The sequence below is a fragment of the Thunnus thynnus genome, chromosome 19, assembly GCF_963924715.1.
Source record: "Thunnus thynnus chromosome 19, fThuThy2.1, whole genome shotgun sequence".
In the NCBI taxonomy this organism is placed as follows: domain Eukaryota; kingdom Metazoa; phylum Chordata; class Actinopteri; order Scombriformes; family Scombridae; genus Thunnus; species Thunnus thynnus.
This window is the reverse complement of record NC_089535.1, coordinates 3,874,561-3,895,686: the sequence shown is the minus strand read 5'-3', so window position 1 is coordinate 3,895,686 and position 21,126 is coordinate 3,874,561. Positions and strand designations below refer to the sequence as shown.

Sequence of the window (21,126 nt, the reverse complement as noted above, 5' to 3'; positions counted from 1 at the left end):
CCTTTACAGAAGTCTGGCTTGGATGTGAGGAGGGGTGGGTGAGAGCAGATATGTCAGTGGGTGGGCTCAATGGACGCCATTCATCCAGAGTGTTTGCTGAATTTGACCTGTGACATCAAAAAGGTTAAACGGTATATTCACCCAGCAGACAATAACACAGTAAATACACGACGTACTGCTGAGCCCAGGAAGTGTTTTAATGTCTTAATAATAATAATAATAATAACATCTAATTAAAGCCTGTTCTCTGAAACATGATGATGCTAATGTTTGGTACTTAAAGGGCAGGTTCACACTTTTTTAAATCTGTCTTTTTTTGCTGTAATCATTCCTCCTGTTCACTTACAAGATATTTAAAAGTTTATCTGAAGCTAATATGAAGCTTCAGCGTCCAAATGAGTCAAATCAAGTAGATATCTTTCAACGTTACAGTCTTTTTAGTGCTAAAGTTCCTCTTTTTGTTACTATACTTCCACCTGCAGCTCAACAGGGAAACACTGTCTGAGGAAACACAAAGAGGGAATCTGATGCTATAAAAGACTGTAAATGTGGCAGACATCCACTTGATATGAATAACTCAGACTGCTGAAGCTGAATATAAGCTTCAGATAAAGTGTACAAAATAACTGTGCTCCCCCCCCCCCCCGTCAGGATCTTGGCCTCCATCACTTCCACTGAAAGCCCATTTGAAGGGGATTTTTAATAGCTTGTATGAACAGGAGGACGTTTTAAGACATTTTTAAAAAAGATGTCTCTAGATTTGTAGCGGACATGCAATAATTTAAAGTTAATTAAAAAGGCAGATTCTACAGAGATGAGACAGTAATGCCTTGTACATTAAACCTGCCTGTCTTCAACCTGGACCGCAGATCCCTGAGTAAACTACAGCTGGATGTGGCTACAAATCCCTCCAACCCGCGGGGGTGTACTCTAACTTTCCAGCTTTGGCTGCTAGCTCCAGTTTATCTAAGGTTTCTGTCGTACGCCTCATCTCCCGCGTCTTCCCGTGACACGGCGAGCGCTGCTGAGTAAACACGGCGTTGGAAACGGAGAGATGAAAAAAGATGAATTCACCGACAGAAAGAAAAGACATTTATCTCTGTCGACGCATGTGAGGTAACCTCTATCTAGCGTGCAGCGGCGCTCTGTTTGTTCACACACGGTACAGTATGCATAGGGATATAAACATCTGTGTGCGTTTGGTATTACTGTACGGTAAACAAGGGCTAAACCCCTCTGTGTGTGTGTGTGTGTGTGTGTAGAGTTAAGTAAAGACACATATGTGCTTTACAGGTTATTTAAACAGAAGCTTCTCCATCATGTGTGTGTGTGTGTGTGTGTGTGTGTGTGTGTGTGTGTGTGTGTATCCGCCATCACGTTCACCTTTGTCAGCTTGGCGTCGCTGACTTCTAGGAAACGTGTAGATGTGTCTTACCATGGTGAGCGTCATGCGGTCGATCTCGTGTTTGTCTTTGGTCTTGTGCTGTCTGAAGGGACTGTGCCTGAACAGAAAAGAGAGAGAGAGAGAGAGAGATACTGACACTGAGTGGAGATTACTGGGGGGAGACGGAGGAGAGGAGGCGTTGGATGTGAGAACAGAGCAGGAGGTGTGAAAAACAAGCAAACCCCGAGAATAAATCAGACACTCGCTGCCAATCACACGCCCTTTTGAACTCCTCATATTTTTGCTTTTTTTTTAGTTAAAACTGAAGCTCATTATAAATATTACAACACTTTAAATTAAGAAATGTTAATCTGAAATGACCCAGATTCTCTCTCACTCTAATTAGACACATAGCAAAAAGCTGACGGCGGTTTGAGAGAGTTCATATAACGAGAACGTTGTAGCTACGATACCGACGACGTTCAGCCGACCTGCGTCTAATCGCCCTCAAATTAAAGCTGAAAGTCGTCACTTTGACCTCTCAGTCATCGAGACGTTGTGCTGGAAGTAACGGAGTCAAAACAGAAAAGAAACTGTTCAAATATTTTCAGATGAAACTGCAGCTGCTTGACTTAAATAATCTACATTTACAGCATTTACAGTTCATTTACACTGGTTCCTCTCTAATATTCTCTAAGTATGAAGCAGGTAGAGATGCACTGATGTGGATTTTTCTCTCCTGATGCTGATTATGATTCCTAAACTCAGACCATCCATCGATACACATGCACTCTCTCACCATGTTTAACACAGACATCCAACATCATAACAGTATATAAATAACAGAGTCAACTATGTAGCATTAGAATTACACAAAATCTGCTCCTCCTCCAGGGTCAATATATGGAACATTTAAGACTCAGTTCATTGCACCCCTACGTTCACTTTAATGTGCACTTCCCTTTGAATTACAGGTGTAAGTTTGTTTATTATCTTGGGACTTCCTGTGCAGTATGCAAACACATTTCTGTGTTATTTCATTTGTGTAGGAGCCTGAGTTAGCATCACATATTTACTTCTGTGGTCAGTTGCCGGAATAAATGGTCTCCTCCGAAGAGCCTCATCCTTTATAACACTACTGCTAGAAAGCACCGGTTACATAGAAATAACAGAAAAATCATAATATGTCTCCTTTGACACGTTTTCTCTTTACATTGACAGACGCCAAGTTGAACAATATACTAAAGTAATCATTTTTTTTAAATTCTAAGCTGCAGAAAATACTCAACTCTAATTGGTGCATGATCTCTTCTTAATTAAAACATATATCTATATATATTAACTGATATAAATCTTAAAGTTTTACACCAATGAAGCAGAACTATGTGATGTTTTCTCAGCATTTATTCTATTTTACTATCACCATGTGCGCCCCTGATGTATAGTCTGTTTTGCTCTAACTGACAAGACTGAAAACTGCGAGTACTTTAACTTCAATTAAGGGTGACAGGTAATATTTCCCCCCTGTTTTTTTTTCTTTTTTTTCATAAAGTCAGACGAGCTTTAGTGAAGCAGTTTGGGATCAAATCGTTCCTCCGAATGCCGAGAAAACGATCGCAGCTGCAGAACAGCTTAATTGGAAGAATACACACAGGAGGCATTTTCACAGACACATTTTGATCCAATACAAGAGCTGGCGGACCTCGAGTGAGAACAACCATAAATCAAGCGAGCACATTTTACGAGACGGAGCAGCATCTCTATTCAAGATACAGAGAACTCCACTTAGCGAGAGAGCGATCAAATGACAACTGGCAAACCTCGGCGGGAGAGCGGCAGACTTCCAAACTACATCTTCCACCGGTCTAATTGTCCGACTGGAGCCAAATGACATCAGAATTCACTCCTGATGGCCGGAGGAATGATCGATAAATCAAATTTTGAACTTTACGGCTCCAATTAGACGGCGTGTTTCGAGGGTAGTCCAAATTTTTCTGCAATGAAGCGTGAAGATTGAAAGCAAACATGGGTAGTGAAACTGATCAGGAGAGGGTTTGTTTGGACTGATTTTTTTTTGGAGACTGAATCTATTCTGCAGAAGCATATTGAGTTGTCTGGATAAAAGGTTCATTTTCCAGAAGGACATCAGTGAGTCTAAACATGCACCAAAGCGCCAACAGACCAGTTAAAAGTCCATGGAAAGTTCAAGGAGCGTTGGCCTCGACTTCACTTAACAGCTTTGGAAACGTTTGAAAAAGGAAAACAAAGATCAGATGACTGTACGAGCTGCTTCACAGAGAGCTGGAAGATAGTAGTAGATTATATTACAGCAGGATTAAAGCTGCAACTAACGATAAAAGTTTCATTATCGATGCAGATTATTTTATTGTTTGGTCTACAAACGGTGAAAAAAAATGTCTTAAAGCACGAGGAGATGTCATCAGATTCCCTACATATTGAATTTTATATCACACAAGACAAATGACAAGCTGGAACTGGAAATGTTTGACATTTTCTACTTTAAAAAAAATACCGTCAACGACTAACGGGCTCTGAAACGACCAGCGAGTCACTATCAGCTGATCTGAGACGGCGTCCAGGTGCGTGAGGGGTTAGTAGATCTTTGATATAATTAAGGGCCTGATCATGAAGTCAGGAAGGGAGTGTGAAAATAAACAGGAAGCCACAACTGGAGTTATATGATCTCATTATCTTGAACTGGTGATAACTCCGGCAGCAGCATTTAGAACCAGTTGAAGGCGACAGAAGGAAGTAACACCTGTGTAGAGGTCATCACAGAAGAGGCACGAACAACTCTGTGTAAACCCTCAAAAGGATAAGAAGGATCTAATTTTTTTAAATTAACTTAAGTTGAAAAAAAACATGACTGAACAACCTTCTTTATTTGGTCGTCACAACAGGCCAAGAATCAAATAAAAACACCCTAATCTCTTGCAGTTGGCTTAATGTTATGTGATGAATGTTATGTGACAAGGCTCCAAGACTGCAGACTGTCTGAAGAGTTGGGTGTGGAAAACAAGATAATTTCTGTTTTGTCATTGTGAAGTTTTGAGGAAGTTTTGAGAAGTTTAGCAACTGATATCAGAAAGGCAGGTTGGGTTGAGCTGCTATGATCAGTGGGTTGTAACGTGACGTATAACTGGGTGTCATCAGCATAACGACGGTACTGTACATTATGCTTATTAATGACCTGACCGAAGGGCAGCATATAAATGGAGAACGGTAGAGGACCCAGGATTGACCCCTGAGGAACGCCATGAGGGAACTGGGACATAATAAGTTGAGAGCAAAACCTTTTAGACCGAACAAGTTTCAAGACACTGTAGAGTGATGAAGTGGTCTACTGTAACAAAGGCCACAGTCAAGTCAAGCAGGACCAGAACGGAGCTTTGACCTTTAGTATCTGCAACAAGGAGGAAGTCATTTGTCACCTTCACCACGGCCGTCTCAGTACCGGGTAAAGCTCTAAAACCAGACTGTTATCAGAAATACTGTTAACATTCATATCAGCAATCAGTCGAGAGGCAATAACTTCCTCCAACATCTTAGATAAGAAAAACATTTTAGAAATATGTCGGCTGTTGGGGGTTGAGAGGGTCAACATTAGGTTTCTTTAACACGGACTGCACAATCGCAGGGACTCACAGTGGGAAATACATCTTTTAAAAGTTTAGAGGGAATAATTTCAAGACTGATAATATCAATATCATCAATATCAGCCTCAAAAAGCCTGTATCATTTGAGTTATAATCAAGATATTGAACTTTTATTGATTATGGGTAATGCTGATTCTCAACATTTCTACATTAAAGTGCTTTTTTTTTAGGGGGAGTTCTTCTTCATCTGAATTGAAGGTATAAGGATAGTGTGTTGAATGTTGTACAAATTGATCTGTAAATCTTAAAAAAACAGGTCACGCATGGTCAAAAATATATAGTTCATAATAATATGAAAAGTGGGTGCTGGATCCTTAAAGTAGTTAATAATGAGAAATTTGGAGTGCTGTTCTAGTCTTTCTTTTTCAAAAATATATAATTACATTTTAAAAAGTCTCAGTAATTTCCTTAAACAGAGGACAACTGTATTTTCTTATCAAACAGGACAAAATAAAACCTCAATAAATGTGCTATTTCATCCTCCGTTGGAGTTTATAGATAAAATCTGACCTGACTTACAGTTGATGCTAGTTAAGAGTGTGAGCTGAAAATCTATTTTGATGAAGAAAAAATGATGTTTATGACAGAATTTGTGTGACTAAAATTAACATTTTTGGAGAGAAGTGTAAAAACACATCCATCCGTCTCTCCAGCTGCCAACCTTTCACCGAAAGACCAACACACTCTTCCTCTTTAAAGTGTTCAAACACACTGATCCAAACATCAATGGAAAGACACGTCAGACACTCTTCTCTCTTTTTCCTGCACACACACACACACACACTCTACCCCCCCCCCCCCCTCCCTTTACCTGATTTCTGACCTACTGGGCTCAGACCTCTGGCATTTACACACACTCCAGATCAAACAAACACACACACAGTCTCACACACAAACAAGATCAAACACACACCAAACAGACGGAGAGCGGGCGAGAGACGCTGCTGAGGAGGAGGAGGAGGAGGAGGAGGATGGAGGGAGGGAGGGAGAGCAGATTCAAAGAGGTTTACACTTAGAGCAGCAAAGAAAAGGAAGTCAGGACACGGTGGGAGTAAAGAGCATGCAGAGAAGAAGACAGGAGATGAGATAGAAAGCTGGAGTAGTTACCCTCGGAGGAGTTTGAAGAGCATGCAGCCTAAGGAGAACCAGTCGGCGCTGCTGTCATACGCCGTCCCCTTCTGAAGGACCTCTGGAGCCATGTAACCATGAGTACCGCTGCGAAAAAACACACACACACACACAGCAGCTTCACGTCAAACACTCATTACAGCTGAGAGTCGCACACTAAAGCACCGCTCTGACAGATCTAATACCACAGAGGAGGGAAAGTGGGAAATAAAATATTTCCTCTCCTCCCTCGTAATAAAAGTCATTGTTCTGGGAAGCATTTAAGGGCTCTGGCTAATTACTGGAGCTGTAATAAACAATGAAATCTTGCGAGAAAACCTTCTATTATTCATCGCTGATCATATAGCTGTTATTTAAAGCCCCCCCCCCACTCAAAAACATGTTTTACTCTTATTACTTCAGTTTGTTTTCACATTCATCTGCTGCTCACCTTAAATCTTTTAGATCTTTAACTACTGAAACTACATAAAAGTCTCTTTCTGATGGTGGATTCTGTGTTTTAACAGGAAGTTAAGGACTGATCCATGTAGCTCAGTACACATAACACAGCATCATGAACCTGCTGGGCCTCGTTAAGTTAATTTTTAGCTCTTCTAGCTCGATGTATGCTAATGTGGATCTGTCAGTCCACCACTTTGGTCCAAGCTGAAATATCTCAACATATATTAGATGGATTGCAATTAAATTTTGCACAGACATTCATGTTCCTCTCTGGATACATTTTAACCCAGAAGAACCCATTTCTCCTAAAAGGAAAATTATTGTAGGGAATATAAAACAGACTAAATGGACCACAAGGAACACGTTTCTGAATTTTATTTTGAAATTCCTTCCCAATTCCTACCTTCAGTGTCAAGTGGCCATTCAAGGAACTGCAGTTTTTGACACTTCCGCATTGGCTTCATTTTACAGCCCAAGAGGTTGCCGCATTTGCTGACTGGGCACACCGCCATTTTGGAAGTGATGTCACGGGTAAACAGATTCACGCATTGTCACATGACCTCACCAGGATGTTCAGTAGATGTCACTAACCCCTTAATTCCACCGGGCGCGCCGCAGCGTGTTTCAGAAACGTCCCAGAAGCGGCTCTCCGCTCCGCTGTGCTAAAGATAGATGCCTTGTCTATTTTTTACGGACGCCGCGTCAAGCAGCACAGAGCAGATCGAGCTGGGCAGGAAGTCAGACACAGAAACAGCATCCGGTCAATTTTCAAAATAAAACACCCTGTGCAGACTCCTGGTCGTATATCAACAATAAACGCAATTAAAAGAGACGAATAAAGAAACCATTTAACTACGTAGCCTAATTAACCATAGCAGAAACACAAAAATCAAGGAAAATGACCAAATCAACGAAAGTAATACTGCAGTAATTACGGTAGCCTTAAGGGACTTCATCAGCTTTGACTAGGCTGCTGTAATTACTGTAGTAGGAGTGCAACTGACTTTAAACGGCGAAAGGCTTCCCCACAGTGAAGACGCTCTGCTTCTGACACGCTCCCGGTGGAATACGGCGCTGTGCAGAGGACGGAGCAAAACCGCGTCGGAGCCGGAACGCGGCGCCCGGTGGGATCCCGGGGTCAGGGACTTAAAATCAAGGATAAAGCTGAACAAGGAATTTTCCAGGACATTGAAAGGGTCGGTGGGTTCTTATGGGTTAATAATTATGGTGATCCATCATCAGGTCAGATTAACTGATGACCTTCCTTCCCGCCGCAGCTGCACTTTTACTGCTAACTGATGAGCTGAGATGTTAACAGGTGATCTATCAGATTAGCTTTTTAACTTGTCACACAGTGCTGAGCTGACAGAAAAAACTCTGTGTATAACAACACAGATCACTACTGGTGCTGGTGCTGGTGCTGGTGGTTGTGGTTGTAGGTTGGTTGGTGGGGGGTCACAAACATTAAGTGCTCTGGACGGGATCGCAGACAGGCCCACACTTACACGCTGGCGTGGGGTTTCTTCTTGGAGAAGTCGCAGGCCAGGCCGAGATCGGAGATACGAACATGGCCGTGTTCATCCAACAGGATATTAGCTGGCTGAGAGAGAGGACACACACACACACACACACAAAGAGAAAGAGAGAGAGAGAGAGAGGGTGATATTGATAGAGAATACGGGAGATAAGATAATCAGCATAGGAAACAATGTTGGTAGACCCCACTAATTCAAGACTTAAGTTTCAATTTCCGCTTCACAAGGAGAAAATTTCTGTGTGGATAAGAGACAATAAAAAAGAAACCTCCTGTCCTGGTTATCCTCTGCTGTTTGGCAAAAAAAAAAAAAAACATGACTCACTCTCTCTCTCTCTCACTCTCTCTCTCTCACCCCCCCTCCACCCCTCCAACAGTCAAGCCTCAAAAGTATTATCTGCATTGTACTGCACTGTTTATTGAAGCCCTAAAACTGTTCCCTGACTTCCAGCAAAATATATCTATTATTATGGCAACCAGTCCAAACAGGAGAATCGAGAGGAAAAACAGGACGGTTTGAAAAACACGACTGATATGAAGATCTGCCGCTCTGACACAGCGTCTGTGGAGGTGAGACGGTGCGTTCAGGTGAGTTGTACAGAGCGCTGTGATGTCACACCTCATCCTTCTCTACTAAACTATATCAACATCAAACTCTCTTGTGAAGGTAACAGACTGTTTTACTGTTATTCTATATTTTTATTATTGTAAATCCCATAAAAAGAAGTTCATTTAGTTTAACAAACAAACAAACAGGATGATGTTGTGCATTTGTCGGGACTATTTTCAGCGGCGGATTAACACACATTTAAGTATTTAAAGCTGCACAAGTCAATATCTTTAAATCAACGAGGGATCAAATGATTATGTAGGAAATGAAAGAAGCCACTTGTGGAGTCGGATCCACAGAGAATTCATCCATTTATAAAATTAATTAACTGTTTTGATCATTGAATGATGTAAAAACATCAAAAGTTGCTGTTTGCAGCTTCAGGAACGTGAGGATTTGAAGCTTTTCTGCGTCTTACATGATAATAAACTGAATATTGTTTGATTTTGGACGAACAAAACACTGTTGTCACTATTTTCTGACATTTTATAGACAAAATGATTAATCGAGAAAATATAAAAATGATATTTATTTAGTTGATTGAGTTCTTCTCTCAGCTTTAAGGAGCGTTTTAGTGTCTTTCAGCTCATTGTTTCGGGTTTACGTCCTGAAACTTTACTGTTTGGTTCAGTTTTATCTTTCAGAAAACTGTAAACAGAGTTAATATCAGACTTCTATTCACCAGCTGGACACAAACACCACTCCGAGTCTACTGAATGTTTACTAGACAACAACTTTATAGGCTGATAATATATCAATGTTGTGTTTATGACTCAAAAAAATCAACTAATGCAGCTTTAAATATGGCTGCAACTGATGATTATAATCATTTCTGATTAATCTGACTGTTATATTCTTAATACTAATTAATCATTTTGTCTTTCAAATTGTGAAAAATGTCGTCGAGTTCATGGTGACGTCTTTGAATGTCTTTTGTCTTATTAGCGTCCAAAGATCCAAACACAGTTTATTGTCATATATGACACAATAACGCTCACATTTAAGAAGATGAATCAGCAAATTTTTGGCATTTTTCTTTAAAAAAAAAAGACTAAAACAATTATTAAATAATCAAAATAGTTGCAGATTCATTTTCTGTTGATTGATTCATGAAGTCATTGAGTAACTGTTGCAGCTTTAAGGAGCGTTTTAGTGTCTTTCAGCTGATTGTTTTGGTTCAGTCTCAGATAACTGTGAACTACCTGCTGAACAACAAACGGCAAAGAGAGTGAATATCATTTATAAATACTTTAAATACGGCTGCAACTAATGATTATAATCATTTCTGATTAATCTGACTGTTATATTCTTAATACCAATTAATCATTTTGTCTTTCAAATGTCAGAAAATTGTGAAAATTGTCGTAGAGTTCAAGGTGACGTCTTTGAATGTGTTTTGTCTTATCAGCGTCTAAAGTTTACTGTCATATATGACACAATAACCTCGACACGCTCACGTTTAACAAGATGAATCAGCACATTTTTGGCATTTTCTTTAAAAAAAAAAAAAAAAAGACTAAAACTATTATTAAATAATCAAAATAGTTGCAGATTCATTTTCTGTTGATGAAGTCATTGACTGACCGATGCAGGACTGTGTGTGTGTGTGTGTGTGTGTGTGTGTGTGTGTGTGTGTTCATGGTGATGAAGCAACATGTCACCCAGCGCAGTGACGTGACTCACTGACGTGTTTTTAGTAGGTTTTTTTTTATATATTACAGACAATACTTGCTGTTTTTAGATCTTTTGTTGGGATTTTGTTGACAATAAGATAATTATAAACCGTTTCCAGACTTTATGTTGAGAGAACGTCGTGGTCTAACCTTGAGGTCTCTGTAGACGACGAAGCGGTTGTGCATGTGCTCCAGACCCAGGATGATTTCAGCCGCGTAGAAACGCATCTCTTTCTCGCTGAAGACGCCGTGCTGAGACAGGTGGTAGTGCAGGTCGCCCCCTAAACACACACACACACACACACGACATAGAGTGAGTCAGCATGACCTCACAACACCTCATGCTTCCGATCAATATCCATCAATATGTTGTGGTAATCTTCTCAGGGGAGAGAATGAGAATCGATGGGAGGACTTATATGACTCTGTCCTGTCTCTGGTCTTAATATGTATCGACTGGAGCAGACTGGATTTATAGCAGGAGCTGGAACGGTGCACGCCGCGCCACCGTCACCGTGTTGACGTTATAAGAAGGTGACTTTGCGAGTCTTCGATGAAGCTCAGGTGAGGTGTGAGGGGTGTTAAATGAAGGCTGGCTGGGCTGACGTCGCTGAGGTGGAAATCCCATCAACTCTCTGGCTGCAGACCGGATGAGTAATCTAATCTGTGTGTGTCTCAGGATGGACTGACTGAGGCTGGAGTTTAATCTGAGGCGGGCAGGGAGGAGGAGGAGGAGGAGGAGGAGGAAGCTTACCGTTCATCAGGTCCAAGATGAAGCAGAGTTTATCGGGGGTGTGGAAGGCGTACGTCATACACACGATGAAGGGGCAGTCCTACAGAGACGCAGAGACAGTCAACAGTAAATAAACATAATAAAAAAAAGGAAGCTTGTGTACCAGCTTTGTGTGATTCCATCACTTAGTTTGTGTTCTTAGTAAATATCATCTGGTTTCAAAATCAGGTTGCACCATAAAAACCTTTCACAACTAGTGAAAACTTTAGTGATAATAAAAAATAACAAACTTTATTCATAGAGCAGCTTTCATACACAAGATGCTGAAGGAGGTGAAAACGTGTCGTCACAGCATCACAAACTGCAGCAGAAACGTCCAAAAAACTACTAAAGATTATTTTCATTATTGATTAATCTGATATATTCTCAAACAGACCAAAACCCCCCAACACATTCAGTTTACTATCATGAGTGACAAGAAAAAGCTTCAAATCATCACATTTGAGAATCTAAAAGCAACTTTTTTGCTTTAAAAACGACTTAAACGATGAATCGATTAATTGTTTCAGCTCTAAAATGCAGGTATGACTTTATTTTTATATGCACACAGAGAGAAATTATTACCAAGTTACCAAGAATTATCACAGTTTTTTCAGTACTTCCTGTCAGTTTATAACAATAACTCCTCATGATGCGTTCAATGACATCATGACCAGTGGAGTTTCTGTTGAACTCTGTTGTCTGTGTCCGCAGTGAGCTGCAGCAGTCAAAGTGTTGCTGCAGCTCTGACGTCGGATTAAACAGCTTCCTGCAGCACAAAACCACCGTCACCTCGTAGTTTATAGACGTAGAAAACGTTTCTCCACAACCACAAACACACACAAAACACACTCACAACTAATCTTTACTGTCTGACGCAGGAAAGAGGAAACACTGTGAAGCACTTTTGTTAATTAAATTTATGACGTTTTTTTCCTTTTTGGGCCTTTTTTTTTTTAAAATTTTTGAGGCATTTTAATCAAATGCTTTTCAACACTCTGCTTCACATATAAGACGTTGTTTAGTCATTTAGTCTCTTTGGCAAAATGTTTTGTAATTTGAGGTTTATTGCGTCATTTTTCTGGAATCTAATCGACATCTAAGAAGTGTTTGTTTCATTATTAAACAGTGTCAGCTGAGATGTGCTGACCATATCCCACATCTCTTTTTTCTACTTCTCATTCTACACAGATCATATGTTAGCATGCATGCTGACCGTATGACCCGCATGCATGACCGGGTGGGTTTAAACTCACCCCTGTGCTGACTAACGACAGCATGATTCTCTCGTTGAGCGCTAGAGTCTCTCCCTGCTTCATCTTGATCCTCTTCTTGTCCAAACACTTCATGGCGTACCTGACGTTAAAAAACAACAATTAAAAACAGGTTACAGACAGGCTACCGTCGTGTTCTTTTAAAAGCTTCGTAGTGGTCCTTACATCTTCCCCGTGTCGGCCTTCCTGCAGCCGTACACCTCTCCGAAACCGCCTCTGCCGATGATCCGATGCACGCTGAAGTCGTTCATGGTCAGCTGGAGGCGGAGAGAGGACCAGTATGTGTCAGAAAACATGTTAAATAAATAATCACCCTTCACTCCATCCATCTATGCATGACATGACGGTAAAAGAAGCCTCATTTCCATCCATCATCATTCCTGACATATGAGCTCCAGCTGCAGGTTAGACGCTAAATAAAAACACACATATGTTGCTGTAAAGTGCAGCATGAGCAGCTGTCAGTCACGGCAATAAAACACTGTTTTGATTCCTCCGCCGTGATGATGCAGGATGACTCATCGAAGCTGTCAGCGCCCGTGACATCACATCTACACCTCATCTGTCGGTGTGAACGTGAAACGGACTCCGACTAAAAAGGCAATTTGATGAAGCTTCTATGACTCATCATATATATTAACTCTCAGATCAGCTGACCAATCACTGCTCTTCATCCCTCCAGAGGTGACAGAGCGTGTAAACGTTTCACCATCGTTATTAGATCTTCCTCCTCTATGACTGGTCACTCTGATGTTTTATGATTTTAACCCAATTTTCTTTTGATCCTCATAAATACATGTGTGTTTTTATTTGACTCATCATCTCATCTTCCTATAAAACACTCTGTATCTTGTATAGATTTATGTTTTTCACCCACAAATTACTTTTTTTTTAACGATGACGAGAGCAGCGAGTTTAAGATTCAACCTATCAACTGCAATAAAATTAAACTTTATTGCATGCACACAGTCCTACAGAGAGAGAAAGTTATTATTTCACATATAAAAACATGAAAAAATATAAATGATCAGCTGGTACTCACATGGATGTTGAGCTCCACGTTCTTCCACTGGCAGAAACGAGTAAATTTGTCGCTGAGAAACAAAAACAAAGAGAGAGAGGAGGGTTGAATGTACTGTACGTTAGCGCTAACGGCTAGCTGAACTCCTCCACCTCCGTCTCACCTCTCGATGAACTTCTGGAAGATCTTCCCTCTCAAGCTGTCGCAGATCTCCACTATGTATGGCTGCAGGAGGGGACAGACACACAAACAGCAGCTCAGTGACTGTGTGATGTGAATTCTTTGTAAACGTATGTGAGTGTAACGTCTGTTGTTGTTGTGATGATGAGCGCCGCGGTCGACAAAAGACGCCTTTATGTTCCAGCCGACTGACAAAATACATACACAGGAAATACTGACAGGTTTTAATATCTCTGAGGGATAATTTCATATCCAGGATCAAAACCATGTCGTCTAAAAAAGAGGAAATAGTTGATTAGATTTACTGAGCTGAAAGAAAACGGCTCTTTGTTTTCTTCTTGCTCTGGTGTTTTTATTTTGCTGGGTGGCCCGTCGGGAGACTGATGTTCCAACGTTAAACCTTTAATAACCTGCGAGTTTGAATACGAGGATCTGGAGTTTAAATATAATCTCATTAAAGTCGGAAAAAAAACATGAACGTAACTGCAGATGTCAGCCGGGAGCTCAGAGAGGTAAAGAGATGAATGTTTGACAGTGTTGAAGAATAAAACAAACAACAACAGATTTATCACTGCAATAATATTTGCAGATTTAATATTGCAATAATGTTGGATTCACCGTGGAATTTGTTTTTTTGCAACAGAATCAGAATTATTGTCTTTTTTTTAATTCTGCATATTCGTCTTCCTTGTCAAAACCTGCTGCCTACATTACCCACAATGCAACTTTACCAAAGCCAGCTGTGTCTGAGATTCAGGTGTTTTATACTGGTGGTATATATATATATATAATAATAATAATAGTAAAAAATATATATAAAAATAAAAATATATAATATATAAGATGTCTAATGCAAGTTCTCTGACTTTAAACATGTTTATGTGATTTTAAAAAACTCAAAGTGATGATATTTAATTCTTCATATTCAAGATTGAAGATGTTTAGTTTATTTATTTTAATTGATTTTCTGTTTGCAGATCGTTAAATCTACTAACATTTAAAACATGAAGGGATGGATACTTCATCTATATTGTGACATTGACAGATTTGATAAAAACATATTTTTTGTCTCATCTTTTCTGCTTTATGACCCAGAACCCACTACTATTGTTTAAAAATACAACCTACAATCAGGCTACATATACATATATATATATATATATATATATATATATATATATATATATATATATATATATATATATATGTAGGGCTGTAGTCTGCTGGTTGATCAGTTGCTCTCGTCCGACTAAATTCTCATTGGCCGAATAATCTCCGTGTTACTTTCATAAGGAGTAAAGTGTGACATCAACAGCCTTCCAGGATTAATCCATTATTTCCCGCGGCGGGGGGGACAGACTGACAGATTCAAAACTAATCAATTAGTTGAAGATTATGTACGATTTTAGTTGACCAAGATTTTCTCTGGTTGACTAATCATATCAACAGTTACTGACCAGAGCACCAGTCATTTTATTAGTCTTTGTTATTTTCATAGATTCTTCTTCACTGTTTGAAAGTGGTTTTCTTTATGAACTGCAGGTGTTTTGAATGTGTTGGGGGAGGTTTTACCTGGAAGAGAGTGGGGGGAACCTGTTTCTTTGCCAGGTGACTCTGTACATGGTCCACTGCTTTCTTAGAAAATGGCTGAGGAGGAAAAAAAAAAGAAATGCAGCTTTACAAGTCATTTCACTTCTGTTTTTCCTGCAAGCATGTGTGTGTCCCCCCCCCTCCTCCCACCCACCCCCCGGTGTAAAACATGACGGGGGACATGACACCGCTGCTGCAGAGACGAACAAGAGTAATATCTGTGTGTGTGTGTGTGTGTGTGTGTGTGTGGGCGGCGTGTTTATTAACTTCCTCCCTTCACACAAGCGGCCAGCAACAACTTTGCTTTACATCCCAAATCGCTGCCTTGCAGGAGAACAAAGGCTACACAGTGTGGCCTGTTGTTCTGCTGGTGAATATGGATGGATTTGTTCCAGCTGGTTCTGGAGGGGAGGGGGGGAGGAAGGGGAGGAAGGGAAGGGGAGGGGGGGGGGAGGGGGTTAACCGGTCCAAAAACACTGCCAGCGTTTCCCCATCAGCACTGAGCCGAACCCTCAAGTCCTTTAAACGTATTCATGTCTGTTGTTTTCTTTACATGCAGACAAGACAAACAAGATGCACCTCGTCTGCCAGATGTGCTTCAGGTTGGTTGATTGGAGTTTAATCTATAGATACACCACCGGGAGTTTTGGCTGTGTGGCTTTATTTCATAAAGTCGGTTCCACCTGCAGTTCAAAGAGACGTAATGAACTAAACGTGTCCACAGAAAGTGACTGAAGTGTCGCAGAAAACGCAGCTGAGGGTGCAGATGAGAACAAGCTGAAAAGATGGTTTTTGTTTTTGGGCTTCAGTCGACACGATACGGGACAAAAACAAAAGCTGAAGTGAAGTCGGGGGGAGGAGTGAAGCTGCTTTGGGAGGTTTTTATTGGAGTGTGTGTGTGTGTGTGTGTGTGTGTGTGTGTGTGTGTATCCTCTTGTTTTGTTTCACCAGCAGCTGAGTATGTTGGAAGGGGGGGGGGAAACCCTGAAATTAACTACGACTCGGACATGTAAATCAGTCTCTCCTGTGCTTCCTGACCGCAGACCACACACACACACACACACACACACACACACACACACAACGCAGCTCCACTGCTAACAGTCGGGTCAGAGGTGGGGGGGTGGGGGGGTGGGGAGAGTGTGAACGCTGGTAGTCGGTATGCAGCGCTGGAGCTAATAGCCTCGGACACATCTAACACCTGGAAACACACACATCAAGTCACCTTCTGTGGATAAACGAGGAGACGAGATATAAGCCTCTTCAAGATAAGAGCGTAGTTTGATATCACAGGCTGCTTTTATTTTGAAAGACTGTTGTGTTCGGATGCAGTGTCAGCCCTTCATCGAGGTCTTCATCACACACCTCTGTGAATAAAGTTTCTCCTTTATGTCAAACACAAGTGAGTAGAATGAGCTCCCATCATGATTGACACATCAGTCGTGTAGTAACAGGAGTTTCTCTCTGAGTGCTGAGGGGGGAGTTTTGTTCTTTCTAATGTCTCTTTGTAATATTTTGGTATTAGAGGCGAGAATGTCGTAATAAAGTCTCCACTGAAAGCCACAGTATCACTGGAACTGTTTCACATGCAGCAGCTTGTTACACAAGATTAAATAAAACACTTTAAACACTAAAAGATCCGAACAAGAGTAACACAAGTCGTCTTCAATCTGGAGATATTCTGTCAAAACAGATGTTAAACCTGCATTAATGTTGCTTTTTAGTTGATATGTTGAACAGTTTCCACATCCAGCAGTTACGGAGCAACATTATCATTCATGTGGAGTCGTGTTTTGTGTTTTTTAAGCTTCTGTTTTTGTTCTCTACCAACTCCTGAGGGAAATATCTGACTCTTTAGCTGCTAAATGCTCCACTATGTTCACCAGCTAGTCTACAGCTAACTGTGTCTGTCTGCTGCTGAGCAGGTAGTGTACAGCAAGCTTTTACTCTGAAGACGACGCCATGAGAGCGCCGAGAGTGAACTGAAACTCACTAGAAAGCCGAGAGGAGCCTCCACATACAGATAGATGATGAGGATTAAAGTTGCTTTAAACAGACACATATTTAACTTTGAATTTCCTGTTTTAGCAAACAAACACCTGACAGTGTTCTTAACTACTGAATAAAACTATTACTCAATCATAAGCACAATTAATCAGTCAGAGCTCCACTGTGAGGGAATCTTGTTGATTAATAAACAATAATAAACTTTGATTTTTGTCTGTTTCTGTTGGTTTTTTACCTTATTTCATTTCTTACGATGACGTCCAGATGTTTTATTGTTGCAGCATTGTGATATTATTAACAGTTATTATTAATCATGTGAGGGTTAACGGTGACATTGTCGTGATTACGGGACGGTAGTGAACAGCTGTTAAGTGTTTGTGACAGCGTCTCTGGTCCTCACATGTGAACAGGACAGCAGCTCCTTCATGATGTAGCCGTCGTAAATCTGCCGGCTGCGGCTCAACCTCTCCTCCTCCGAGTCCAGCTTCTCATAGTCCTTAATCTGAAACAGACACACCGGGTCAGCTTAAATATACCACCGCCGACAAAAACAACAACAACAAAACAAAGTGCTTCCTGGGAGGCCTAAATCAGAATGAGCTGGATTACAGGCCTAATCTCTCACCCCTTTCCCCCCATGATGCCGTCTAATCCCACACACACACACACACACACACACACACACTTTAGACTTACTTCTTCGTAGAACTTGAGCTGCGGCACGGCCTCGTCGATCTCGTTCATACAGAAGTCCTTGAACAGTAGGAAGCCTGGAGGACACGCAGGACAAAAACAACCATTTATTATTTAAAACCAACCTGAAGACGAATCAGGAGAAGCATTACATCATCACTAGAGCTGCAACAATCAGTCGATTAGCCCGTCAACAGATAATCAATTAACAACTATTTTGATGATCGTTGAGACGTTTTGAGTCTTTTTTTAAAGAGGAAATGTCCAGTTGTGATGTGAATATTCTCTGGTTTCTTGAAGACGTCACTTTGGGAAACACTTTCACCGTTTTATAGATCAAACGACCGATCGATTAAAGAATAATCGTCAGGTGCAGCTGCAGTTGTTGCCATGACAACGTCACTGATGCAGCGACGCGTCCCCTCTCGAGAGTTTACAAAGTCGATCGACAGAACAGTGAATTCAAAGAGGAACGAAAGGGAGAAAAAGAGTTCAGTCACAATGACGACATGACAGATGGAGAGAGACACACACACACACACACACACACACACACACACACACACACACACACTGTTTTAATCTCAAACAAATCATCAATGGATCAAAATCTGAAATGCACACGTCATGTAACATTATCAGAGGAAGAGGAGGGAGGGGAGAGGAGGGAGAGGGGGGGGGTAAAAACGCGTGCATGTTGCTTGCAGAGATGAGACGCGCTGTTGCCATGGTAATTGCCTCCGTGGCTACTGTGTGTGTGTGTGTGTACGCTGGTGTAAAGACGCAGAGATGGGATGTACAGTAGTTCCTGTAGGGACGGTTAGTGATCACATGTGGTCAAAACAAAGATGTTCATGTATCAAGATGTCAGAGAGGAGTCAGCAGTGTGTGTGTGTGTGTGTGTGTGTGTGTGTGTGTGTGTGTGTGTACATCAGTATGCTCCTTCTCTGTGGTTTTAGCTGATTAGCATCAAGTATTAACAAAAATAGACGACTAACAGGATCTGGTTCTAGACGCAGGTCACGAGTCGGCTCGCTCTGACCTTCACCGCCGTCCTGAGAGACGTCGGCTGTATGAGCACAGCGTGACGATGGACCGTCAGACAAACAAGCACAGACATGACGGAGAAAACAGAGCAGAAATACTCAGATAGAAAGAAGGAAAAAAGGTGAAATGATGTTGTGAAACGAAGAGAAGGTGGAACAAGTTTCACTATAAAGGCTCACATGATGATTATTTTACTTTTTCAATTTTTGTGAAAATAATTTAAATTATTCCAGACACACAGTTTGATTTACATCCATCAACACACACATTTCCTGTTAGTAAACAAGAAATCAACATACTTTCTATTTTATACTAACTGCACAACATGACAACGTGTAGCACTGTTAGCATATAGCACAGTTAGCATATAGCATAGTTAGCATGTAGCAAACACTGTATACAATCAGTGTGTTGTATGAAACTGGAGCAGAGCGAATGAAGACTTTAATTTTGATAAGTCTATACAGGAAGTGCTGGTTTCCTTGACAGCAGCTTAACACCAAACAAAAAAAAAACATTAGCTAAACATTAGCAAAAAACAACATTAATGATAAATAAATTAATCAGAAACTTTTTGTTGATTAATTGATTAGTTCAGAACACAGAAAGATAATCTGAAACTATTTTATTAATCAATTAATCGATGGTTAAAGCTCCTTTCTAGTTTCTAAATTGTGATAAAAGCTGTTTTTTTTTTTAACTTATCAGATGGTAAACTAAACAATTTCCGGTTTCAAAAGGCTTTAAGAGGTTATGACTGTTTTCTGATATTTACAGATGAAAACAGCTGATTGATTAATTGATAACTGATAGTTGGTGAACATGTGGTGGAAATGAATTTATCAGACATGGAGGAATAGTTGTGCTGCAAATGAAAGCAGCAGATTAGAACACAGGGAGGCGTCTTGTTATAATATGATAAAACAGACTCATAAAAAAAGGAGTAAATGAGACATAAATTGTGTCTCAGTTGGAAACATGTTTGTATTAAAGGCCCGGTTCTCTCTCTGCAGGCGAGATAAACAGACTTCTGTGACTATCTGAGGATTTATGGTTGTTTAGTTACAAAAATCAGACGCAGAACAAACACTACATGTTAGCTGCTAAGAAAGTGGCTTTAGTGTTAATTTAGTGTCTTCACTGATTCGGTTCGAGACGCGCTCACGGCTCGAGTCATTTGTTTAGGCCCTTGGTGGCGACTATCAAGCGTTGTCACTTCTTCCCCTCTCTGCTTTATCTCTCCTCCAGACGTGATGCATCATTTCCCCTCCGCTCCGCCGCTGACACCAGGGCCTCGTACGAACCAACGTGCTCACACGCAGCCACACATGGTGTATGTATGTATGTGTGCACCGGGCATCCTTGTTTGCAGAATGGGTGCTGCTGACAAACCACCAACCCCCCCCATCCCACCCCACCCCACCCCGAAACACACACACACACAGCGAGAGCTAAACGTGTGAGAGAGGGTATTAGAGCGAGGGAAGGAGGAGGAGGAGGAGGGGGGGAACGACAGTTCTTACATCACCCAGACTCAAGGATTAACCTTAATCGCTGAACACTTCAACACTGCCCAGCTAATTCAACAAACGGCCTCCTCCACAGAAGACACACACACACACACACACACACACACACACACACACACACACACACACACACACACACACACCTAGCTAGCTGGAATCACAGGCTCTCCGTCTCATTAGCGAGATCACCTGAACCGTCTAAAAATACCAAACTGGCTCTTTCTGACAACTCTGCCCTCCGTCATCTGCTCACACCCGGAGCAGCGACCAGCAAACTGAGGATTCATTAGGAAACATCTAGTGCACATCACGCCTTCGTCATCGCAGTATCCAGCGTATAACCCAGTTTCCCTAAAGACGAGAGAAACACAGCCGTGTGGGATTGAAGGATGCAGGAATTCTCTCATTGCAGCTTCTTAAATGTGAATATTTGTGTTAATCTGGATAAAATAAGACCTTTAAATTTGCACTTTGACTTCTAGGAAACAGTGCTTGACATTTTCAACCAGTTTAACATTTTACAGACCAAAGAACAAACCAGTTAATCGAGGAAACAGAACAGATTA

At 41.0% G+C, this 21,126-nt stretch overlaps 1 protein-coding gene across 1 annotated transcript in view; it reads right to left on the bottom strand.

Moving 5' to 3' along the window:
• Window positions 1–21,126, bottom strand: part of grk3 (G protein-coupled receptor kinase 3) — a 73,816-nt gene that overhangs the window by 14,067 nt on the left and 38,623 nt on the right. The window contains exons 3-14 of the mRNA XM_067573461.1: window positions 17,988–18,061; window positions 17,692–17,793; window positions 15,267–15,341; window positions 13,678–13,739; window positions 13,536–13,587; window positions 12,659–12,750; window positions 12,476–12,575; window positions 11,202–11,280; window positions 10,598–10,728; window positions 8,136–8,230; window positions 6,169–6,276; window positions 1,436–1,502 (exon numbers count right to left, since the gene is read on the bottom strand). Of these exons, the coding sequence (XP_067429562.1) occupies window positions 1,436–1,502; window positions 6,169–6,276; window positions 8,136–8,230; window positions 10,598–10,728; window positions 11,202–11,280; window positions 12,476–12,575; window positions 12,659–12,750; window positions 13,536–13,587; window positions 13,678–13,739; window positions 15,267–15,341; window positions 17,692–17,793; window positions 17,988–18,061 (1,037 nt within the window). The remainder of the gene's footprint in view (window positions 1–1,435; window positions 1,503–6,168; window positions 6,277–8,135; window positions 8,231–10,597; window positions 10,729–11,201; window positions 11,281–12,475; window positions 12,576–12,658; window positions 12,751–13,535; window positions 13,588–13,677; window positions 13,740–15,266; window positions 15,342–17,691; window positions 17,794–17,987; window positions 18,062–21,126) is intronic.